Here is a 21,376-nt window from a genome sequence, read left to right as displayed (position 1 = left end):
GCACGTTTCTTCGGAAAATGATAGTGGCGATGCCCGTGGACTACAATTTTCCAGAACAGGTATGGTGTCGTGTGGCGACGGCAAAATCAATAATTATGGACTGGTAATTTTGTTTATTTTAGAATATTGTTTAAATATAACGATGAGTTTGCCGTAGCAATATCATTATGATAATGTTCTTTATATGTCCCAATTTTCATGCATCTCCTTGAAATTTAAATAGTAGTTTGTGTAACTAGTTGCAGAAAGATGCTTTTTTTTTAGCACGAGCTGTACGTTGAGCAAAACGTAGTCATGCTACTACTGTTTTTATGTTGGTTTTTCATTACTGCACTCAAATGAGTGCTATAATGGATTTTATGCAACTCATTTGAGTTGCATAATTTTCATCATAGCATCCATTTCATTGGTATGGAAAAGTAGGCCATTTTATCACTCAAACACGAACTGTAAATCAGATATTATGATCAGGAATTGCAAAAATATATTTCTACATTACATTCTTCGTTTCTCAAATAAATAGCTTGAATCAATTGTTATTCTGGGTTTTTTGTCTTTTGTACCTAAATATCTGAGAAAGCTAAAATAGATATTGAAATGTCGAATAATAGTTGCCAACATTAAACTAAAATAACCTATAGTCGCCTCGAAAGCAAATATTTGATGGCAAACAAAATAAAAAAAATCACAGCGCATCAATTTCTTCACGGTGCTTATCTATTCAAGTGGCGAATATCACAGTTGCTACGAAAATTTGAAACATCCTTTCCGAAAAACATCGTTATTGATGAATTATTTTAAAAATCACAGAAAACTTTTGGTGATTGCTCCATATCTAGACCAAGGATACCTATTGGGCATCCAACACTCCCAAGTTCAAATAACTAAAAAAACAAATCAGAACAAATATAAATCGCAGACAAGTGTCATAAATTTTCTAAAACCATCCTTTTATCGCCCAATAAAACCAACAGCAAAGCACTTCAATCACAATCGCAGGTTTCAACATCCAACTGAAGCAAGAAGTGACGACATGGAACGGATAGTCCGATAGTGGTTGGTGGGACGTGAAATTTTCCTTTCCCCTGCTTCCCCATTCAGTAGCTCAGACAAATAAATAAACGTGATTGTGCAAACATCTAGTTTTTGTGTTTTTTTTTTGTTTGTGGCCCCGGTGAACTATCATCCGTTGGTGATGGAACTAAATGATTTTCCACTAGCATTCATCAAAAGTTTCACTGGCGAGAGATGGAGAGAGTTGCGCGGGAAACCGGAAATGGGAGGAGAAATGGTAATAAAATCGTCGTAAACAAGTGGGCAAACAACAACCGTCCTATGACTGCAGTGATATCAAAGGGGAGGCATTTCGGATGCTGATTTTGAGTTATGCGGAATTTTCGCTTGTGGCAACCTTTGGCGTTCCGCTCATGCTGTAATAAATCGATTTAAATTTGATAAATATCGTTTTATAGTAGTCTGATAGGAACGGTTTGTGTTTCTAAAAAAAATAAAGCCTTTTGTTATACTGAAGAAATGAAGTAATCAAATCAATGGTAGTATCTCAGGCAAATTCTCATATCAAAATAATCGTCAGCTCATGAATTTTCCGAAACTGACTTCAGATTGTTGATCGCACCTACATACATCCTGTAATCGTCGGAGGAAGGATAGTCAGTTGGCCACTCTTATATGAACGAAAATTGCACACGAATCTCGCGCATAAACAATTTTATTGGACTACCTACACGCTAAAAATGAAGTACTCAAAATTGAGTCGAATCCGACTCATTTTCATTAAAATCGGGACAACTCAAAATTTGAGTAAAAGATACTACTTCAATAAAATGATGATTTCGCGAAAGTTAAGCTTGGCCTTCCATCAATTTTTAATACGACAGATGCGAATCAAGTTTATCTATCTATCTAAGTGCATTTTACGACAAACAGACTCCTAGTTTAAGTGCAATCATCATTTTATTGAAGTAGTATCTTTTACTCAAATTTTGAGTTGTCCCGTTTTTAATGAAAATGAGTCGGATTCGACTCAATTTTGAGTAGTTCATTTTTAGCGTGTAGTCAACCTGACTCAATACAAAGCCAATAGCAATTCATACAGGCCCTTAGAAGCCATGTGCATGATTTGCGAACTAGATAGGTCCATGCTCCAGAAGGAGAAAAAGAGTTGACTTACATATTTACTTATGGATCCTGTACACCTTCGGTGGTGCAAGGGGCCGACTTGAAAGATCTCCATCCTGAGCGATGTCCAGATATATGTAGCTTTAACCTGTTACAAGGTTAGATTTCGGTCGACTTATTTTATTTCTTTATTGAGGCTTTGCCGCCGGTTGAGCTGCTAAACAAATTGGTCTGAATTTCGCAAAGATTTTGTGAACTAAGATCATCGCCATATGGATCGTATATTATGTCCATGGCTTCTAAGATCAACAATCCGAGGTCAGTTCCGGAAAATTGAAGAGCTGACGATTATTTTGGGTAATATAAGCATGTTGTCACAAACAAAATTTAATTGTATTCGACACAATTTTGAGTGGATGAGGTCTGGCATGCTGAGGCCACACGGTCTATGGCAGGGCTGCCTAAAGTACGGCCCGCGGAACGGATTCGGCCCTTGACTTCATTTTTTTGTGGCCCGCAGCGTTTAAGAAAAAATGCTTCATAACCGGCCCGATAGCTTTTTTATCTGGCTCAAAAAGTACCTACTGAAGGTTATTACTAATCAAAAAAAAATAAATCTGGGCAATCACGGGGTCGAATAATGCAGCACGGGCCAGTTCTGCTTTTAATGAGATTTTGGTAATGTGGGTTATACCTTTGTAGGACGGAGAACTGATTAGGGAATACAAATCGACTGTTGATGATATCGTTTGCTTTAAATAAAAAGCCTCCTTCAGTAGCATTAGTAAGTTACGATAAGCTCATAGAAGATTTGAAAACTACGTTACGTGAAAAACCACGTGCTTCTGATGCTACTTGCTCGCAATCGAGGAAAATACCTAATGTACAAAAAACAAGATACATATAGCTGTCTTTATAAGAGGAATTTATGATCATCTTCAAATTACAGAGGAATTAGCAGCTTTGAACGCAATGAACGAAACGACCACCGGTATAGACCTGGAGCTGTTAATAAGGAGCTTAAGATCTTCTTCAAACATAAGTCCTAACAAGTGGTGGAGCTCCATCAATGACAGGAAAGAACACGGGCGTTGTAACAATTGAAAAATAAAGCAATTTGTTTATTTGTTAATCAATTGTTAATCAGCCACAAAAGTTAAATTGTGATATCTCTCAGCACATTGCATTTTTCACCAGAAAGATATAGGTATGTGCAAAAACGGTCAACATTCGTGATGTAGCGTGGCTCTTTATTAGGAAGATCAACTTTACCTATGCGAGGAAACTCAACCACCATCAATCTCAAATCATGTTGATAAAAATACGGAGATTTGTTGTATTAGTTCGCTGGCGAACCCATGGTAGATTGCTTTAGAGCGAAAGGAAGTCACAGTATTTTTTACAAGATAAAACAAGACCACTGCCCAAGTCAATGGCAATGATCCTGAATAGGTCAATGGTCTAGCTTTTATAGTACATGTCACCGAACATTTCAATGACATGAACATAAAGCTGCAAGGTAGGGATCAACACGTTGAGCTTGTATTATCCTACAGGCAAACTATTGAAACAAAATTGACGAAATTTGGCACAATTGATTGTCCAAAACTGATACATTTCTCTAATCCGGTAGAAAACATTTCATGCAAGCCTAGTCAATATGCTGGTAAACTCGAAGCCTTTCGACAGATTTGATGTTTCAAATGGAGATATAATAATTGACCTCCAATGGAACAACGAGCTCAAATCCATATTTTAGAAAGACACATCTCTTGTAAGATATTTTTCTTTTCAGAAGATATGTGTGACATATCTGTGTGAACAATTCATATCGAGACTGAAGTTGTAATTGTTGATCTTCATTATCTGCTTGCGAATGTTGCCCACCGTTGGTGAAATCAATATGCGTCGAGTATTGAATGCAGATCTTCATTATCTGCTTGTCGAATGTTGACCACCGTTGGTGAAATCAATATGCGTCGAGTATTAAAAAAGTCGACAATTCCATGTCCTGTTAAGTAAACGAAAATAAAAATAGGCACAAAAAATATTGTTTAAACGCAATAATATCATGTTTAGTTTTTCTTTAAAATTTCAGCAAGCAGTCATTCTGAAAATTGGCCCGTGGTTTGAAAAGGTTAGGCAGGTCTGGTCTATGGACTACCAAATACTCCAGCGAGGATCGTTTCCAGAATTTGTACACTTAAATTACTTCGACGTTAAATTACTTCGCAAGTGTCTCGCTAGCTCAGTGTTTCCCAGGTGGTTCGCGAGACTGTACCAAGGGGGCCGTGAGACCATTGCAAAGAATTTACCCTTTTTGTGGTTTGACTATCATGAACACGTTTTCATAATATAATTATATAATTTCTTTTGTACAAATATATATTTATTAGGTTTACTCAAAATCAAGAGAATTGAAAAAATAGTTTTTTTCTGTAGTGATTCGAAAGCTACAGCCAAAGACTCTGACACCCTGCAATAAATACCTTTTTTTAATCTGATGGCAAACAGTGAATAAAAGTTGGGGAAGTTCGTACTGATGGTGCATTATGCTTCGATCAAAATGAAGATTTCAGCGAAGAGAAAATAGCTTGCTCCTCATGCCAAAGGTGTTCATGTTCAATGCATGATTGACCGATATGTCCTTGTAAGACACTTCTGTAACAATTACAAAAATACTTTTATCATAATTGTGAATCAAATCTGAAGCTCTCAACAAATGCAGATCACGAGGTTCTTTTTTCTACACTGCCGTTTTGTTGGTTATCAAAAGGCAATATTCTTAACGTTTTTGAATTGAGGGATGAAATCAATTTTCTTGGAAAGCCTGGATAGACATTTTTTACTTGTCAATCTCAATGAAGAAGAATGGCAGAAACGTCTCGCTCACCTATCAGACATCAGCTAAACTCGCTAAACTTTGGCAAGAAAACCAATATGATTCAGTTCAGAGACAATTTGCAGGCAATGGTTAAAAACTGGCAGCGCAAAGCAAGTGTCGGTAATATTTCAATGTTTGATGAACTGTGCATTTGGATTGAGAAAGGATTTTTGGCGTAATGGTTCGTCCTGTCGTGATTTATCCATTAAAAACCCTGATTAATCCACCTAGCGGTAATGGTGCCTTTCTCGTGCATTATAAAAATAGTATTTTGGCCATTACTCTTGAGCCCATAGTCCGATCTGCCCAATTTTCAATAGGAAGCAATGGTAGAGTATCTTGCGTCGAATGCAATTTGTTGCGAGTAAATCGACTAAGGATATGTGCCTGAAAAATGAGTGACATTTTTTTACTCAATTTTTCTATAAAAAAGTGGTATTTTGGCCATAACTTCCGAGCCCATAGTCCGATCTGACCAATTTTCAATAGGAAACAATGGCAGAGTGTCCTGCGTCGAATGCAACTTGTTGCGAGTAAATCGGTTAAGGATAAGTGCATGAAAAATGAGTGACATTTTTTTCTGTAATAAAAGTGATATTTTGGCCATAGCTTCCGAGCCCATAGTCCGATCTGACCAATTTTCAATAGGAAACAATGGCAGAGTGTCCTGCGTCGAATGCAACTTGTTGCGAGTAAATCGGTTAAGGATAAGTACCTGAAAAATGAGTGACATTTTTTTTGGGTGGGTGCGCACAGACGAACACACATACACACACACACACATACACACAGACATCACCTCAATTCGTCGAGCTGAGTCGATCGGTATATAACACTATGGGTCTCCGGGCCTTCTATAAAAAGTTTGTTTTTGGAGCGATCATAAAGCCTTTACCGTATACTTAGTATACGAGAAAGGCAAAAATGTCAGTTTTGGTGTGGAATATACGAAGCTTACTCCACGCAGAAAAAAGTATTTTAAAAACAATAATATCTGACATAAATTCAACAAGAATTTCACATTTTTTTGTCGGTAATAAGAATTATTATTGTTTCAACAGTCCAATATTGTTAATTTTATAGAAGCTTTAAAAGCTTGGACTTGAAAGAGCTTTTATGAAAGTTTAGTACGTTTAAAAAAAATATTGTTGTTTTAAAAAGAGATCTCTGTTTATTTCAAATAGCGCCATTTTTGATTGCAATGGATTTTATTTGGAAATTTTTATTGGAAAAAATGTTTTTGTACTGTATTTGAAGCATTAATAACTAATAACTAAGTGTATGTTAGGTTTGATTTCAGGCTTTATTAAATTGTTGCAGACAGACAGACAAAAACTCCTCGCCTCGCTTGTAAACTCCTCGCCGAATGGTAATTTTAGCCGAAAGTTGAACCGGCTGAGATCCATTAAATAGTAATCTGAAATAAAATCATTATATTAATGTCTCATATGTCAAAAATCATACAGTACTGTCGCGACCGAACCGTTGAAGCTCCGATAGCGATGTAGCACGCTACATGCTACCGAAGCTTTTTACTGCTACATCCGATGGCGATTCAATGGTGAAGCAAAGTGCGGTGCTATCCGCTCGCTCACCACCAAAGCCATCGGGAACCTCTGCTTCCTCCGGTGACATTTTTGACCAGCAGAGGGCGGTGCCACCCGCTTGCTCACTGGCCTTATCATGTCACCGGGAACCGCTGCTACGGTCGATCGAACCTACTCCTGTAGGTTCTGTTCTGGTGTCAAGGGTGATGCCGCTACGATGCGTGTCAACACATTCGCCAAATATACTCAAAACTGCATGACTTTTTTGCCTTTCTCGTATACAAAGTATACGTAAAGGCTATAGGATCACTCCAAAACCGAACTTTTGATAGAAGGCCCGAGGACCCATAGTGTTATATACCAATCGACTCAGTTCGACGAATTGAGGTGATGTCTGTATGTGTGTGTATGTGTGTGTATGTGTACAAAAAATGTGAGACACACTTTTTGGTACTTAGCATTATCCAATTTGCTCGCAACAAGTTCCATTCGACGTAGAATTCAATCCCATTGTTTGCTATTGAAAATTAGATCCATCGGACATTGCGTTCCGAAGTTACGGCGAAAAAACTGTTTTCACGTGCAAAAAAAAAGCAAAACGCCCTACCTCGGATTCGAACTCGTGATCTCTGGGGTGGGAAGCGCATACTATACCACAGCACCATCAATACTCTTAACATGTGAGAAGATACATGCAAACATAAATCATCGAATTGGAGATATGTTTATTGCCTCTATATAGCATTAGAGTTTATCCTGCTAGGGTAAATGTTCCTATACTGGAAATATTAATGAATTGAGAAAAGAAAATATTTGTTTTTATCGTTTGTTGATTGAAACTATACAGTTTCAGCTTAGCTTAGACTGACTGTACATATCAATGGTTGCTACTCCGTGATTGATCAGAACTGGTGCAAATTGCACTACGATCCAAGTGAATAGTGGTTTGGATTTACCAACTATTCTTGAAGTGCACGTTTCGTGATTGAAAATAAACAGTTTCATTACATTAACTAATAGATAAAATATTGATTTTAAAATAAGATTTATTTCACCTAACCAATTATTCAAAATAGCTTCGTAAAAGTTGCTTCACCATTGATGTGAGGAAGTCAATTTTGTTATGAAAAATTATATTGGTGTGATGGCATAATTACATCATACCGCAACGAAATGAAACATATGTGGATAATAATGGGAAATATATAATAAGAACCCACTACCTACACTCAAGGTACGGGTGCCCTATGGAAATTACAAATATCCGTTATCCGATATCCGTTCAGTAATTGAAAACCCTCTCCTATGTTAAACGTCATACATAACTCTCCTCATGTCTTATTGCTAATACGCTAAGTCATGCGCTAAGAAAAACACAAATACCCTTTATCATATACTCATGTATAGCAATTTCAAAATGCATCGTGCTTTGTTCAACGCTCTCCCGTACGAATGCGCGTGAAAAAAGGAATGGCAATGTGCCGTCGCGGCCGTCGCACAGTGGCGGGCCCCATATAAATGTCAGACTAAAAGAATTTTTCGAATTTAATTTGCCCATACACATTTGTTTAGGAGATGCTTTACAGCATCAACTTTTTAACACCAAGTTACCAAAAATTAAATTAACAAGCTACAATCAACAAATTAAGGAATTAGCTCATTCACAATATGTGTGAGCTTCGCGAAAAAAACGAATCTTTCTTTGTACGGGTTTCCGCCACTGCGCATCGGTCGGCATCGCATCGTAGCATCAGCAACACAAGCTTTGACTGTTTATTTTCAGCTTGCATCAGGCATCGCATTGTACCTACACAGCCCGTACAGCGCGTACAGCAAGCCGTGCTTCTGTTCTATTTTTAGCACTGATAGAAGTAAATACCTATATGAGGCAAGAAAGCACATAGGTAGTAGATCATTTTGACGTCTGGCGGTCGTCACAAGAACCACGAAAAAAGTGCTGTTGGCGCCGAAGTGCTTGAGCAGCATAGGGGGGTGTATGTTTCTTGCGTTGTCTGCTTGTAAATTGAATGAATTTCAGGAAACATTCGCAAAGTGATAGAAAATGTTATGATGGAATAAAATTTGATTTTAATTTTTTTAAATGATTTCGAATTTAAACAATCGATTTAACAACTATATAATATAATAACATAGGTAATTATTATGTTTTGCTTTTTGCAGATTCCAAAAGACGAATTCGAGAACGTTTTTGTGGTAGAGTATGCTGTGGGAGATTTGGAGAAAAACTCCCACAGCTTCTACCATACCACAAAAACGTTCTCGAATTCGTCTTTTGGAATTAGCAAAAAATCAGAAGGGTTATATACAAGATACGACCGTCCGACGTAAACTACGTTAAACAGATCATAAGATAATTATTTTGGTTAGAGCCTAGAGTAATTGAAATTTTGACTTTTGCGCTCCCTTATGCTTGAACGATAACATTTGTTGTTTTGGTGAACCTCCTATATTTTCAACTGAAATAGCTGTAATATAACTGAGTACGAACAGTTTGAAGTTTGTGTGGAAATGACTTTAGAAATTGATCCGTATGTAAGAGATCGTTTCGTGAGGCGCATCATTAACTATTTAGGGGGAGATCTCCCAGCGCGGACACTTCTTAAAACGACACTACTTGTAGAGGTTCCTCCTTCATCTTATCAAGTACAAAAGAAAGCTATTGAAAAGGCTTCTAACGGCAAGGAATATCAGATTTTCATGTGATAAACTTGGTACAAAATTTGAAGTTGAATATTTTGTTACACTTACTTCAATTCAATTGTTTCTTCTTGCTGAGAAAGCCACAAAAATTAGCAGAAACAAAAATTGCAGAGGACATGAAAGAGGTTGGAATGTGGATTAGGATGTAAAAAATTTAGCTGAACAGTCAAATAAGCTCCACTAACAATTTTTAATTTGTACGACTTAAGGCACGTGAATAATATTACCATTCTGAATGATGTCTTTACTCATGTAACAGGAACTTAGTCACATTTAAACATGATGCAATAGTGTCCGGTACTAAGAGACATTTTTCTGAATCGTAAATTTTTCTTAAATCGTTGAAAAACGTGTCCAAATGATCAAATATAGTTTGTATGAATCATCAATGGTCGATAGACATATTTTGTGTTTCCTTCTTCTATCTATTCTTCCTCTGAGGCAATATAACTCACGAAGAGGATGACCAATTTGCGAGATTTCCTCACTAATCGATTAGTATTGGGATCAGCTGTGTTTCTATATGCAAAAGGTGAGTAATTTTTAGGAAAAGTTGGGAAAATTTTCAAAATACAATATGTATTAGGGCGAGTTTGGAGAAAACCTAATGCGATCGCTCGAAAAATGATCTAGATTGCGGCGCCGCTCGCCATCAACGCAAAAAATGACATTTCAAACGTTAAACGTAAAAACCCGAGCAACGCAGGGTACCCTTTTGCTAGTATGGTATAAAAGGAAACATAATCCGGATAGTTAAAGTTATTTTTGTTCAATGGCTTATGTGTCCAGCACTGGATGGAGGATCTCTTCCTAAATAGAATCAACCCGTAGACTTCGTAGAATATTTCTAAATCTGTAAGACGATTGTTGTTGCGAACCGATCGGATTTTCGTAAGCAAAGTTATAAAGAAAATAAAAATGCTCATCATTGATATGTTATTTTTTTACGTGCTTAATTGAATTTCCCACGATTTAGTATTTCCTTAATATTTTTTTTGCAAGCAGCGAATTGTTTCGCAATAAATACGATTTATTCACTTGATAAGTTTCCGTTGTTGCCAACGTACTCATATATTTTTAGATATTAATAATCGACGTTGCAAAACGGTTTTCAAAAAATTTACTGTTTTCATAGTAATTCTCATACAAACTTCAAACCGTGCGTGCGTGCTAGTCAAATTACAACCATTAGATTGTTGGATATATGGAGTCGGGAGGTAGCGAGGTTTGTTTTGGTAAACGTTTTGCCGCATGTAATGTGTAGTTTTTCCGCAAATCATGTTCGATCGGACACCAATCTATTTATGTTTCGAACAAAAATTGGCGTAACTCATTATATATGAAAATTTGGATATGACAATTAAAAATTTATTATTCCGCAGTGGTGATCAGAGCTTTAAATAATCGAATATTTTTGGTGAAGCCCATCGGCCTTCTTTGTCACCCTCACTTCGTAAATATTCATATTCGGCTGAACATTGACAATTTCCGATCAAATATCAGTCAGTGAGTATTTATTTAGATTTCGTAAACTAATAAATTACTGTAAAACTAAACACCTAAATGATGATTTCAACAATTACTCACATAGATCTGATCCCGACGTTAAACTGAGGGACATTTTTAGTGCCAAAAGTCAACATAATCAAGGCCAATTATGTTTTCTTTAAACGCAGTGACCATTCTCAGTACCAATCAAATGAATGAATATGTGAAGATGAAAACTGAGTAAGTCATTCTATGTTTTGAATAGTCATGCGACGTTTGTCAATATTCGGTCTGAAATTGCTTCGTGAAGGTGATTATTTTATGCTCTGGTGGTGATGATGCCATTCTCCTATTGTTATTCGACTTGCATTTGTGATTAATGCATTTCATAGTTAACTGCCTATTAAATGGCGATTAAATGCTTTTGAAGTGTTATTTTGAAGGGATGCTGCCTAAATAGTAGGATACACGCTAACTTTCACCTTCTCAGTAACTGAGAAAAATTGCATTGCTCTCTCTTTCTATCCAACAGAAATTTTACTCAATTTCCGTCAAAAAAGTGAGAGTGTAATCTTGCTTAAAGTTGATAATCAATTTTAATATTCACCTCTTGCTAACATGAACATGTCCAGCAGCTGTAGCACTTTTTTTATAAAGGGGAACTAGGTTTAAAATGCGCCAGTCAGCTAATACGAGCCATTGCATTTTCTGGGTTAATAGGCTAAATTAAGTTACAAAACCGATGGCAGCTGGCGCCTAAACATGTTTTTAGATCAACAAACTAAAAATAATAGTCAAGACATTTATAATGAAATTTTTAAAAATAAATTTGTTTTTTCCGCTTTTGATAAAATTTAAGCTTCCGTTCCCTTAAGGATTTTCCACTAAATAAAAACATTTTTCAATAATCTTTGCACATGTCTGGAAAAACAAATTAGTAATGATTGTGCCAAGTTACTAAAACTTAACTTTACTACATTTTTCATAGAAAACTCACATTTTATTAAAATCTCTGCATGGAGGATAAAACGCGCCCATCTAATGTGCTTGACTATGGATGTCATAGTTTGAGAAGGGCGTGTGCCGATAATAATTTATTTTAAAATATTATCAATTAAAAAGTAAAAAGTAAAAATTGAAAAGTGATAAAATAAAAGTGAAAAGTGATGAGTAAGAAGTTATGAGTGATGAGAAGTGAGAAGTGAGAAACAACAAGTGAGAAGTAGGAATTCAGAATTCGACTAAAAAGCCCTAAATAGTTTTATAATCAATCGTGAATTGTAAGCTGGATTTGGGATATGAGAACTAAGGAGTGAGGTGGGAGAGCAAGAAAAAAGAATGAGAATTGAGAAGTGAGAAGCGAAAGGCAAGCAGTAAAAAGTGCGAAATAAGATGTGATCAGTGAAAAGCGAGAAGAAAGTAGTAGAAGGGGAGAAGTAGTAAGCGAGATACTTTGTGTGATAAATGAGTAAAAAAAAGCATGAAGAGGAATATGACAATTGTAAATGGGATGTGAGAAGTGAGAAACGAGACGTGAGAGGTGCAAGGTACAAGGAGTGAAATTGAAGAATAGAGAAAAAAAAAAGCAAGAATAGATGCGAAGGGAAAGAAGTAAATAGTGTGGAGACAACTCAGAATAGAGTTTTTTTCAGCATAGATTTTTGGGCATTCAATAAATCCTTTTGGATGTGTAGATGTAGAATATTATAAGTCAACGGCAGAGGTTCTCGGTCATCCAAGAAATCCATGGAGTTAGCTCCTCAGATCTACAAGCGTAACTAAAGATCAATCGGACTGTTTTAAATGTGGTACATGCCCTTTTGGATGTGAAGAATAGAATAAGTCAACGGCAGAGGTTTTCGGTCACCCAAGAAATCCCTGGAGTTAGGTCCTCTGATCTACACGCGTAACAAAAGTTCAGTTTCACTGTTTGAATTATGGCACATGTCCTTTTGGATGGTTAGAATAGAATGAGCCATCGTAAGAGATTCTGGGTAATTCAAGAAACCCCTGGAGTTAGTCCTTAAGATCTACACCCGTCACTTTAAGATTTATCGGACCATTTTAAATCTAGTACTGCAAAACCTCTTTTTGCGCCCAAAACGGGGGAGCGTAAATTGAATCGGAGCGTAAAAGGGGAACCGTTATTTCGAATTTAGGGCGTAAAAGAGAGAGCGTTATTTGTAATTTTGAGCGTAAAAGGAGGGAGCGCTATTTGGAATTTGGAGCGTAAAAAAAGTTTGCAATCTTTAAGGTAAGCAAAGTTTGATATTTAACACACTTTTAGTCTTAAGATGTGTCTTTTATCTATTTCGGTATTAGGGTCGTCCAAATTGTTTTCGTTATCATGGTCGTCCCATTGTTTGAGTGCTGAGGCCTTAAGATGTTCTTAGTACGCCAAGTCATAAGTGGTAAAGATCATACATTGGATAGAATGCAACCATTGCACATGTTCATGGTCATCCAAGAAAACTCTGGAAAGGCCTTAAGATCTACACGCGTAACCAGAGATCTTTCGTCTTGTGTAGAAAGTGGTACAACCCCTTTGTGGTACATAGAATGGAATGCGTCCATTGCATAGGTTCATGGTCATTCAAGAAAACCCTGGAATAGGCCTTAAGAGCTACACGCGTAACCAGATCTCTTTCGGCTTGTTTCAAAAGTGGTACAACTCCTTTATGGTACATAGAATAGAATGCGTCCATTGCATAGATTCGCGGTTATCCAAGAAAACTCTGGAATAGGCCTTAAGATCTACACGCGTAACCAGAGACCGTTCGTCTTGTGTAGAAAGTGGTACAACCCCTTTGTGGTACATAGAATAGAATGCGTCCATTGCATAGGTTCATAGTCACCCAAGAAAACTTTGGAATAGGCCTTAAAATCTACATGCGTAACCAGAGCTCTTTCGGCTTGTTTCAAAAGTGGTACAACCCCTTTGTGGTACATAGAATAGAATGCGTCCATTGCATAGGTTCACGGTGATCCAAGAAAACTCTGGAATAGGCCTTAAGATCTACACGCGTAACCAAAGATCTTTCGACTTGTTTCAAAAGTGGTACAACCCCTTTGTGGCACATAGAATAAAATGCGTGCATTGCATAGGTTCATGGTCATCCAAGAAAACCCTGGAAAAGGCCTTAAGATCTACACGCGTAACCAGAGCTCTTTCGGCTTGTTTCAAAATTGGTAGAACCCCTTTGTGGCACATAGAATAGAATGCGTCAATTGCATAGGTTCATAGTCATCCAAGAAAACTTTGGAATACGCCTTAAGATCTACACGCGTAACCAGAGACCTTTCGACTTGTTTCAAAAGTGGTACAACCCCTTTGTGGTACAAATAATAGAATGCGTCCAATGCATAGGTTCAAGATCATCCAAGAAAACCCTGGAATAGGCCTCAAGATCTACACGCGTAACCAGAGATTTTTCGGCTTGTTTCAAAAGTGGTACAACTCCTTTGTGGTACATAGAATAGAATGCGTCCATTGCATAGGTTCACGGTGATCCAAGAAAACTTTGGAATAGGCCTTGAAATCTACACGCGTAACCAGAGATCTTTCGACTTGTTTCAAAAGTGGTACAACCCTTTTGTGGTACAAATAATAGAATGCGTCCAATGCATAGGTTCAAGAGCATCCAAGAAAACCCTGGAATAGACCTTAAGATCTACACGCGTAACCAGAGCCCTTTCGGCTTGTTTTAAAAGTGGTACAACCCCTTTGTGGCACATAGAACAGAATACGTCCATTGCATAGGTTCATAGTCTCCCATAAAAACTCTGGAATAGACTTTAAGATCTACACGCGTAACCAGAGATCTTCCGACTTGTTTCAACAGTGGTACAACTCCTTTGTGATACATGTGGAACCTCCTGGAGCTTGGACCTTTGTCTTGTGATACATTGGATAGAATGCAACCATTGCATATGTTCATGGTCATCCAAGAAAACTTTGGAAAAGGCCTTAAGATCTACACGCGTAACCAGAGATCTTTAGGCTTGTTTCAAAAGTGGTACAACCCCTTTGTGGTACATAGAATAGAATGCGACCATTGCATAGGTTCACGGTGATCCAAGGAAACTCTGAAAAGGACTTAAGATCTACACGCGTAACCAGAGATCTTTCGTCTTGTGTAGAAAGTGGTACAACCCCTTTGTGGTACATAGAATGGAATGCGTCCATTGCATAGGTTCATGGTCATCCAAGAAAACCCTGGAATATGCCTTAAGAGCTACACGCGTAACCAGATCTCTTTCGGCTTGTTTCAAAAGTGGTACAACTCCTTTATGGTACATAGAATAGAATGCGTCCATTGCATAGATTCATGGTCACCCAAGAAAATTCGGGAATATGTCTTTAGATCTACACGCGTAACCAGAGATCTTTCGGATTGCTCAACAAGTGGTACAAGCCCTTTGTGGTAGGGGCCCTCCTTAGCCGTGCGGTAAGACGTGCGGCTACAAAGTAAGACCATGCTGAGGGTGGCTGGGTTCGATTCCCTGTGCTGGTCTACGCAGTTTTCGGATTGGAAATTGTCTCGACTTCCCTGGGCATAAAAGAATCATCTGTTAGCCTCATTGATATACGAATGCAAAAATGGTAACTTGGCTTAGAAACCTCGCAGTTAATAACTGTGGAAGTCCTGTCTCGTCAGAGGGCCGTCGTGTCAGGGCTGTTTAGCGTCCCACCTAACTCCAGGACTTGGGCTTGTGCGCTTTGAGCGGCACACGGTCGCTTTGGCGGAGCCTACTTGCGGATTCATGCAGCTTTTTATAGAGGTTTAACAGGGCCCACTGTCAAACCCCACCACATCCTAGGCAGGCGCCACAACTCGCAGATGGCCTGGAGAGAGATAACATGAGGAGGGCCTTTTAGACCTGGGGAGGGCCTTTTAGATTCACACGCGTAATCAGATAACTTTTGGCTTGATTAAAAATGGTAAATGCTCTTTGTGGTATACAGAATAAAAGCGTCCATTGCATAGATTGATGGTCATCCAAGAAAACCCTGGAAAAGGCCTGCACGCTTAACTAGAGATTTTTTGGCCTGTTTGAAAAGTTGAACATGCCCTTTATGGTACGTAGAATAGAATGCGTTATTTCAAATTTCCATGGTCATCCAGGAAAACCCGGCAGTAAGACGTTAGGATCTACATGCTTAACCAGAGATATATCAACCTGTTTTAAATGTGGTACTTTTCCTTTGTGGTCCATAGAATAAAAGGCGTTCATGGCATATGCTAATGGCCAACCTAGAAATTTATGGAGTAAGGCTTCTAGGCTTACACGAATATCTATAATAACACGGTACATGATCTAATATAGCGCCGTTTTTTCTTTACGTTTTTATCGTGAAGTTATCTCGTTCCAATTTATTCACATTTTGCATTTCCAAGAAATAAACAGTTTCGTACGTGATATGAATGAAGTTAGTATACTACCTGGAATGCATGACAACAAGAACTACTTGGAATGCGAATATATCAAAATGAGGTTGCACACCTTGTCAATAACTGCCTAGAGCTAATGACAACAACTTGAACTATTTGGAAGGCAAACATATACCAACAGCCTCCCGTTCGGGGTTAATCTGCAAATCATAACTGTATCGATTTCATACATAGTTCCATGGAAACAACTAAAGCTACTTGGAATGCATACATTCACTCAGATGAGGTTGCACAGCTTGTTATTTTTTCGATAAATGGCTTCATCACGGAGGTTAATCAGCAGGCCCTAACTCTACGAATTTCGTAGATTACTTCGAACCCATGACTATAACATGCACCACATGGAATGCGAACATATACAGTATTTACCCGATTTTGTCATTCTCCGACTTTGTCTACCCTGATTTTATGGACCCCGATTTTACCACGTTTTCGACCCGATTTTATCGCCACAAAAGTTTTTAATTTTTTTGTCGTTTGTATTGTTTTCAAATAATACCGAAAACAACAATAAATTTCATGAAATAACTTTCACCGCCTGTGGTTTAGTATGGATCATTACAGAGAATCTGTCAAGAATTTTGTAAGCCTGTTCGACAAGAAATTACGGGTTCCTTTCACGTATTTTGCCTTTTTCTATTTCATCCCCCCAAAATTTACTAGGATTGAAAAAATCGGGATATTACTGTACCAAGAAGGGGTCACAAAAAGTGTTTAATGCTCAATAACTACGTTCATTACGGAGCCCACGACAACAAAAAGAACTACTTTAAAGACAAACATATACCAAGAAGGGGCCACACAACTTATTTGTTTTCAAATAACTGCCTCCATTAAAGAGGTTGATCCACCGACCTTGATTCTATGGAGTAGACTACCTGGAAATCATGACGACAACAAGAACTACTCGAAATACAAACATATATCAAGAGGAAGTCACACAATTTGTTTATTCTTCAATAACTGCCTCCGTTTCGGAAGGTGATCCACGGACCTTGACTCTATGGAGTTTGAAGACTACCTGGAGCCCACGACAACAACAAGAACTACTTGGAATACTAACATTTACCAAGAAGGGGTTACACAACTTGTTTATTTTTCAATAAATAACAATAAATAACTGCCTCCGTTACGGAGGTTGATCCACAGGCCTTGACTCAATGAAGTTCGTAGACTACCTGGCACTAATGACAAAAACAAGAACTACTTGGAGTACAAACATATACCAAAAAGGGGTCACACAACTTGTTTATTCTTCAATAGCTGCCTCCATTACGGAGGTTGACCCATGGACCTTGATTCTATGGAGTTCGTAGACTTGTTTATTTTTCAATAACTGCCTCCATTACGGAGGTTGATCCACAGACCTTGACTCTATGGAGTTCGTAGGCTACCTGGCACCAATGACAACAACAAAAACTACTTGGAGTACAAACATATACTAAAAAGGGGTCAAACAACTTGTTTACTCTTCAATAGCTGCCTCCATTACGGAGGTTGATCTACAGACCTTGATTCTATGGAGTTCGTAGACTACCCGGAGCCCACGACCACAACAAAAATTACTTGGAATACAATTATATACCAAGAAGGGGTCACACAACTTGTTCATTCTCCAACAGCTGCCTCCATTTCGGAGGTTGATCTACAAACCTTGACTCTATGGAGTTCGTACACTACCTGGAGCCCACGACCACAACAAGAACTACTCGGAATACAAACATATACCAAGAAGGGGTCACACAACTTGTTTATTTTCCAATAGCTGCCTCCATTACGGAGGTTGATCTATAGACCTTAACTCCATGGAGTTCGTAGACACCTGGAGCCCACGACAACGACAAGAACTACTTGCAATACAAACATATACCAAGAAGGGTTCACACAACTTGTTTATTTTTCAATAACTGCCTCCATTACGTAGGTTGATCCCCAGGCCTTGAATCTATGGATTTCGTAGACTACCTGGCATCAGTGACAACATCAAGAACTACTCGAAATACAAACATATACCTAGAAGGGGTCACACAACTTGTTTATTCTCCAATAGCTGCCTCCATTGCGGAGGTTGATCAACATACCTTGAATCTATGGAGCTTGTAGACTACCTGGAGCCCACGACAACAACAAGAACTACTTGAAATACAAACATATATTAACTAGGGGTCGTACAACTTGTTTATTTTTCAATAACTGCCTCCATTACGGAGATTGATCCACTGGCCTTGACTCTATGGAGTTCGTCGACTACCTGGCACTAATGACAACAACAAGAACTACTTGGAATACAAACATATACCTAGAAGGGGTCACACAACTTGTTTATTCTCCAATAGCTGCCTCCATTGCGGAGGTTGATCAACATACCTTGACTCTATGGAGCTTGTAGACTACCTGGAGCCCACGACAACAACAAGAGCTACTTGGAATACTAACATATACCATGGAGGTGTCACACAACTTGTTTATTTTTCAATAACTGCCTCCATTATGTAGGTTGATCCCCAGGCCTTGAATCTATGGTGTTCGTAGACTACCTGGCATCAGTGACAACATCAAGAACTACTTGGAATATAAACATATACCAAGTAGGGGTCACACAACTTGTTTATTCTTCAATATCTGCCTCTAATACGAAGGGTAATCAACAGACCTTGAATGTATGGAGTTCGTAGACTACCTACAAACCATGACAACAGGTAATACCACTTCGCATCCAAGTAATCTTTGGTTCCGCGTGTAGACCGAAAGGCCTATTCCAGGGATTTCTTGGATGACCAAGAACCTATGCTGGGTACGCATTCTATTCTATGTGTCATAAAGGGCATGTACCATGTTTAAAACCGTCCGATCGATTTTTTGTTGCTTCTATAGACTTTATAGCCTTAATCCAGAGATTTCTTGGACTATCAAGAACCTATGATGTGAACAAGTTCTATTCTACGTATCACAAAGGGCATATATCATATTCGAAGCAGTCCGGTGGATCGTTGGTTACTCATGTAGACCGTAAGATCTCACTTCTTGGAAGTGTGATACATGTACCATGCACAGAAAATCGTGATTTGGCTCCGTAATGCACAAGGTCACATGCGCCCACCAAATAAATTAAAGAATAAACATATCTTGTATGCACACATCAACTAGTTACACGAAAATTTAGCAAAAAAAATTAATTAACATTTCATTGCAGTGGAAACGAGAATAGGACTTTTCATAAATTGATACTTGATTCTTCTGTCAGTTCACTGCTGTTTGTTTACATTTTTAGGCTGGCGCGTTTTAGCCTCGGGGTGGCGCGTTTCAACCCGCATGGTTTGAAATTGCACGAAAATGCAGCGCTTCAAAATAAAATCGTTTTATCGGAATATAATTGGTTTTTCGTCCAAATTTTTATTCCGTATCATAGATGATAAGTTAAATTAGTGGTTAACACATTGGAAGTACATAATTTCGACCATTATCATCGTTAAATTCGAAGATTTGCTTAGGGGGCGCATATTGAACGTCTCTCCCCAACACTACTTTTTTGCTCCGACCGCGGTCATTGCTTTGGTTCTATTTTGTACTTTTTGTGCGAATCACCGCACAAAAGTAAAGCGCAAGAACCAACCGCAGACAGCGGTCGAAACTGAAATTTTACTGAGTTGGAAAAGATTTGGATTTTTAATGTTTTTCCGTTGACATAGTTCCAATAATCAATAGTTCCAATAGGCTTAAAAAATTGCTGGAGAGTTGCCGATTCGATTGATAATAAAATCTCGAAAATCCATTGAAAGATAAAGGTGCTATTAGCGTTTGAAATCTATCCTAATTTCGTGACGGTCTCGAATTTGGAAATTTCCGTTTTACACCCTGTATCAGAGTCTTCCCCTTAGACGTAGTTTACGTCAAAAGCAAATCATAATAATTATGATATTAGGGGGATTCACTTAACGGCGTAGGTTGCTGTGTATCTGTTTATGGAAATGTTTCATAGGCGATTTGAAATATGTCCCTTGTGATTGAGTGTGAAACATTTCTATAATCAGATACGCAGCGACCTACGCCGTTAAGTGTATACCCCTATTATATTATATTGAAAATTGCTTTATTGCATTTGTACATAATTGCATATTTGTACCATCTTCATTTTTCATTAATTTTCCAGTCCATAAATTGTCATTAAAAGCTTTTAAGTATATCATTGATTACACAATGGAATAATTTTTATTCATAGGGCGTAAGGCAGGGCGAATATTTTTCTGAATTTTGTCTACCCCTTGAATGTATCAATTTGAAAGAAATACAGTAAAAAGTATTGGTAATTCAACGACATGTGGTCGGGGCTTAGCCAAATCGCACCAAGCGGCTCATTTAAAATTACAAAACACCTATATCTGAGGAATTATTTACGAAAACTTATTTCTCGTAGGGCTTGTAGACCAAAAGTGTCATAATACAAACGATTAAGTTCGAACAGAGCTGCAAGTCTTTATAATAAACGCACAAAATGGAAATATGCACATTCCAACACTCGATCCAATTGTATGATCTTATTGATTGGGTGACAGAAGCCTAAGCTGGATTCTGACTTCAAACTGGGAAGCACTCGAATGTTTGCCAACTGGAAACATTTTTGTTCTATATCCCGGAATTTTTTTGTAATACTAAAATAAAACGTCACTGCATTCGCTTCAGTCGCTTGCCGTTGGATGAATATTGCAGAAGGACGCAACACGCCCCATTGGCCGATCACCCCGGCAAGGATGAAGTGCGTCAATTTTAAAATGATTGTTAAAATGTTAAAACACATTTTAGCCGAAAATAGTTAGATTTTTCGGATTTGAATTTTAATTTTCTTTTAGATTGGCAACATGAAAGTCTAATTATTTCGATTAAAAGACATGTGTAGATATGTAGTATAACATATAGGTAAATACTTCGGCTACCTGTTAGTGGTGCTGGATTGCGTGGGAGTGCTCTCACCTCTCAGATTTGACGAATCGATGTTTTTAACTTTGTTTACAATCGCAGAGAAGTCGTTTCAACAATAATTAATTATTAATAAAATTAATTAATTAAATTATTTGGTATTGAGTTATAGAAAATAAAAATTATTTATAAATATGTTTTTGAAAAAAATGAGAACCGAATGAGCGTCG

General features: G+C 37.9%; 1 protein-coding gene across 1 annotated transcript in view; it reads left to right on the top strand.

The window, feature by feature from the left end:
• Positions 1–6,539: 6,539 nt before the first annotated feature.
• LOC134221655 (uncharacterized) overlaps positions 6,540–21,376 on the top strand; it is a 38,104-nt gene continuing 23,267 nt past the window's right edge. The window contains exon 1 of the mRNA XM_062700844.1: positions 6,540–6,749. Within this exon, the coding sequence (XP_062556828.1) occupies positions 6,540–6,749 (210 nt within the window). The remainder of the gene's footprint in view (positions 6,750–21,376) is intronic.

Source organism: Armigeres subalbatus, chromosome 3, assembly GCF_024139115.2.
Source record: "Armigeres subalbatus isolate Guangzhou_Male chromosome 3, GZ_Asu_2, whole genome shotgun sequence".
Taxonomy (NCBI): domain Eukaryota; kingdom Metazoa; phylum Arthropoda; class Insecta; order Diptera; family Culicidae; genus Armigeres; species Armigeres subalbatus.
The sequence above is the reverse complement of the archived record's forward strand: the minus strand, read 5'-3'. Positions and strand labels throughout refer to the sequence as shown.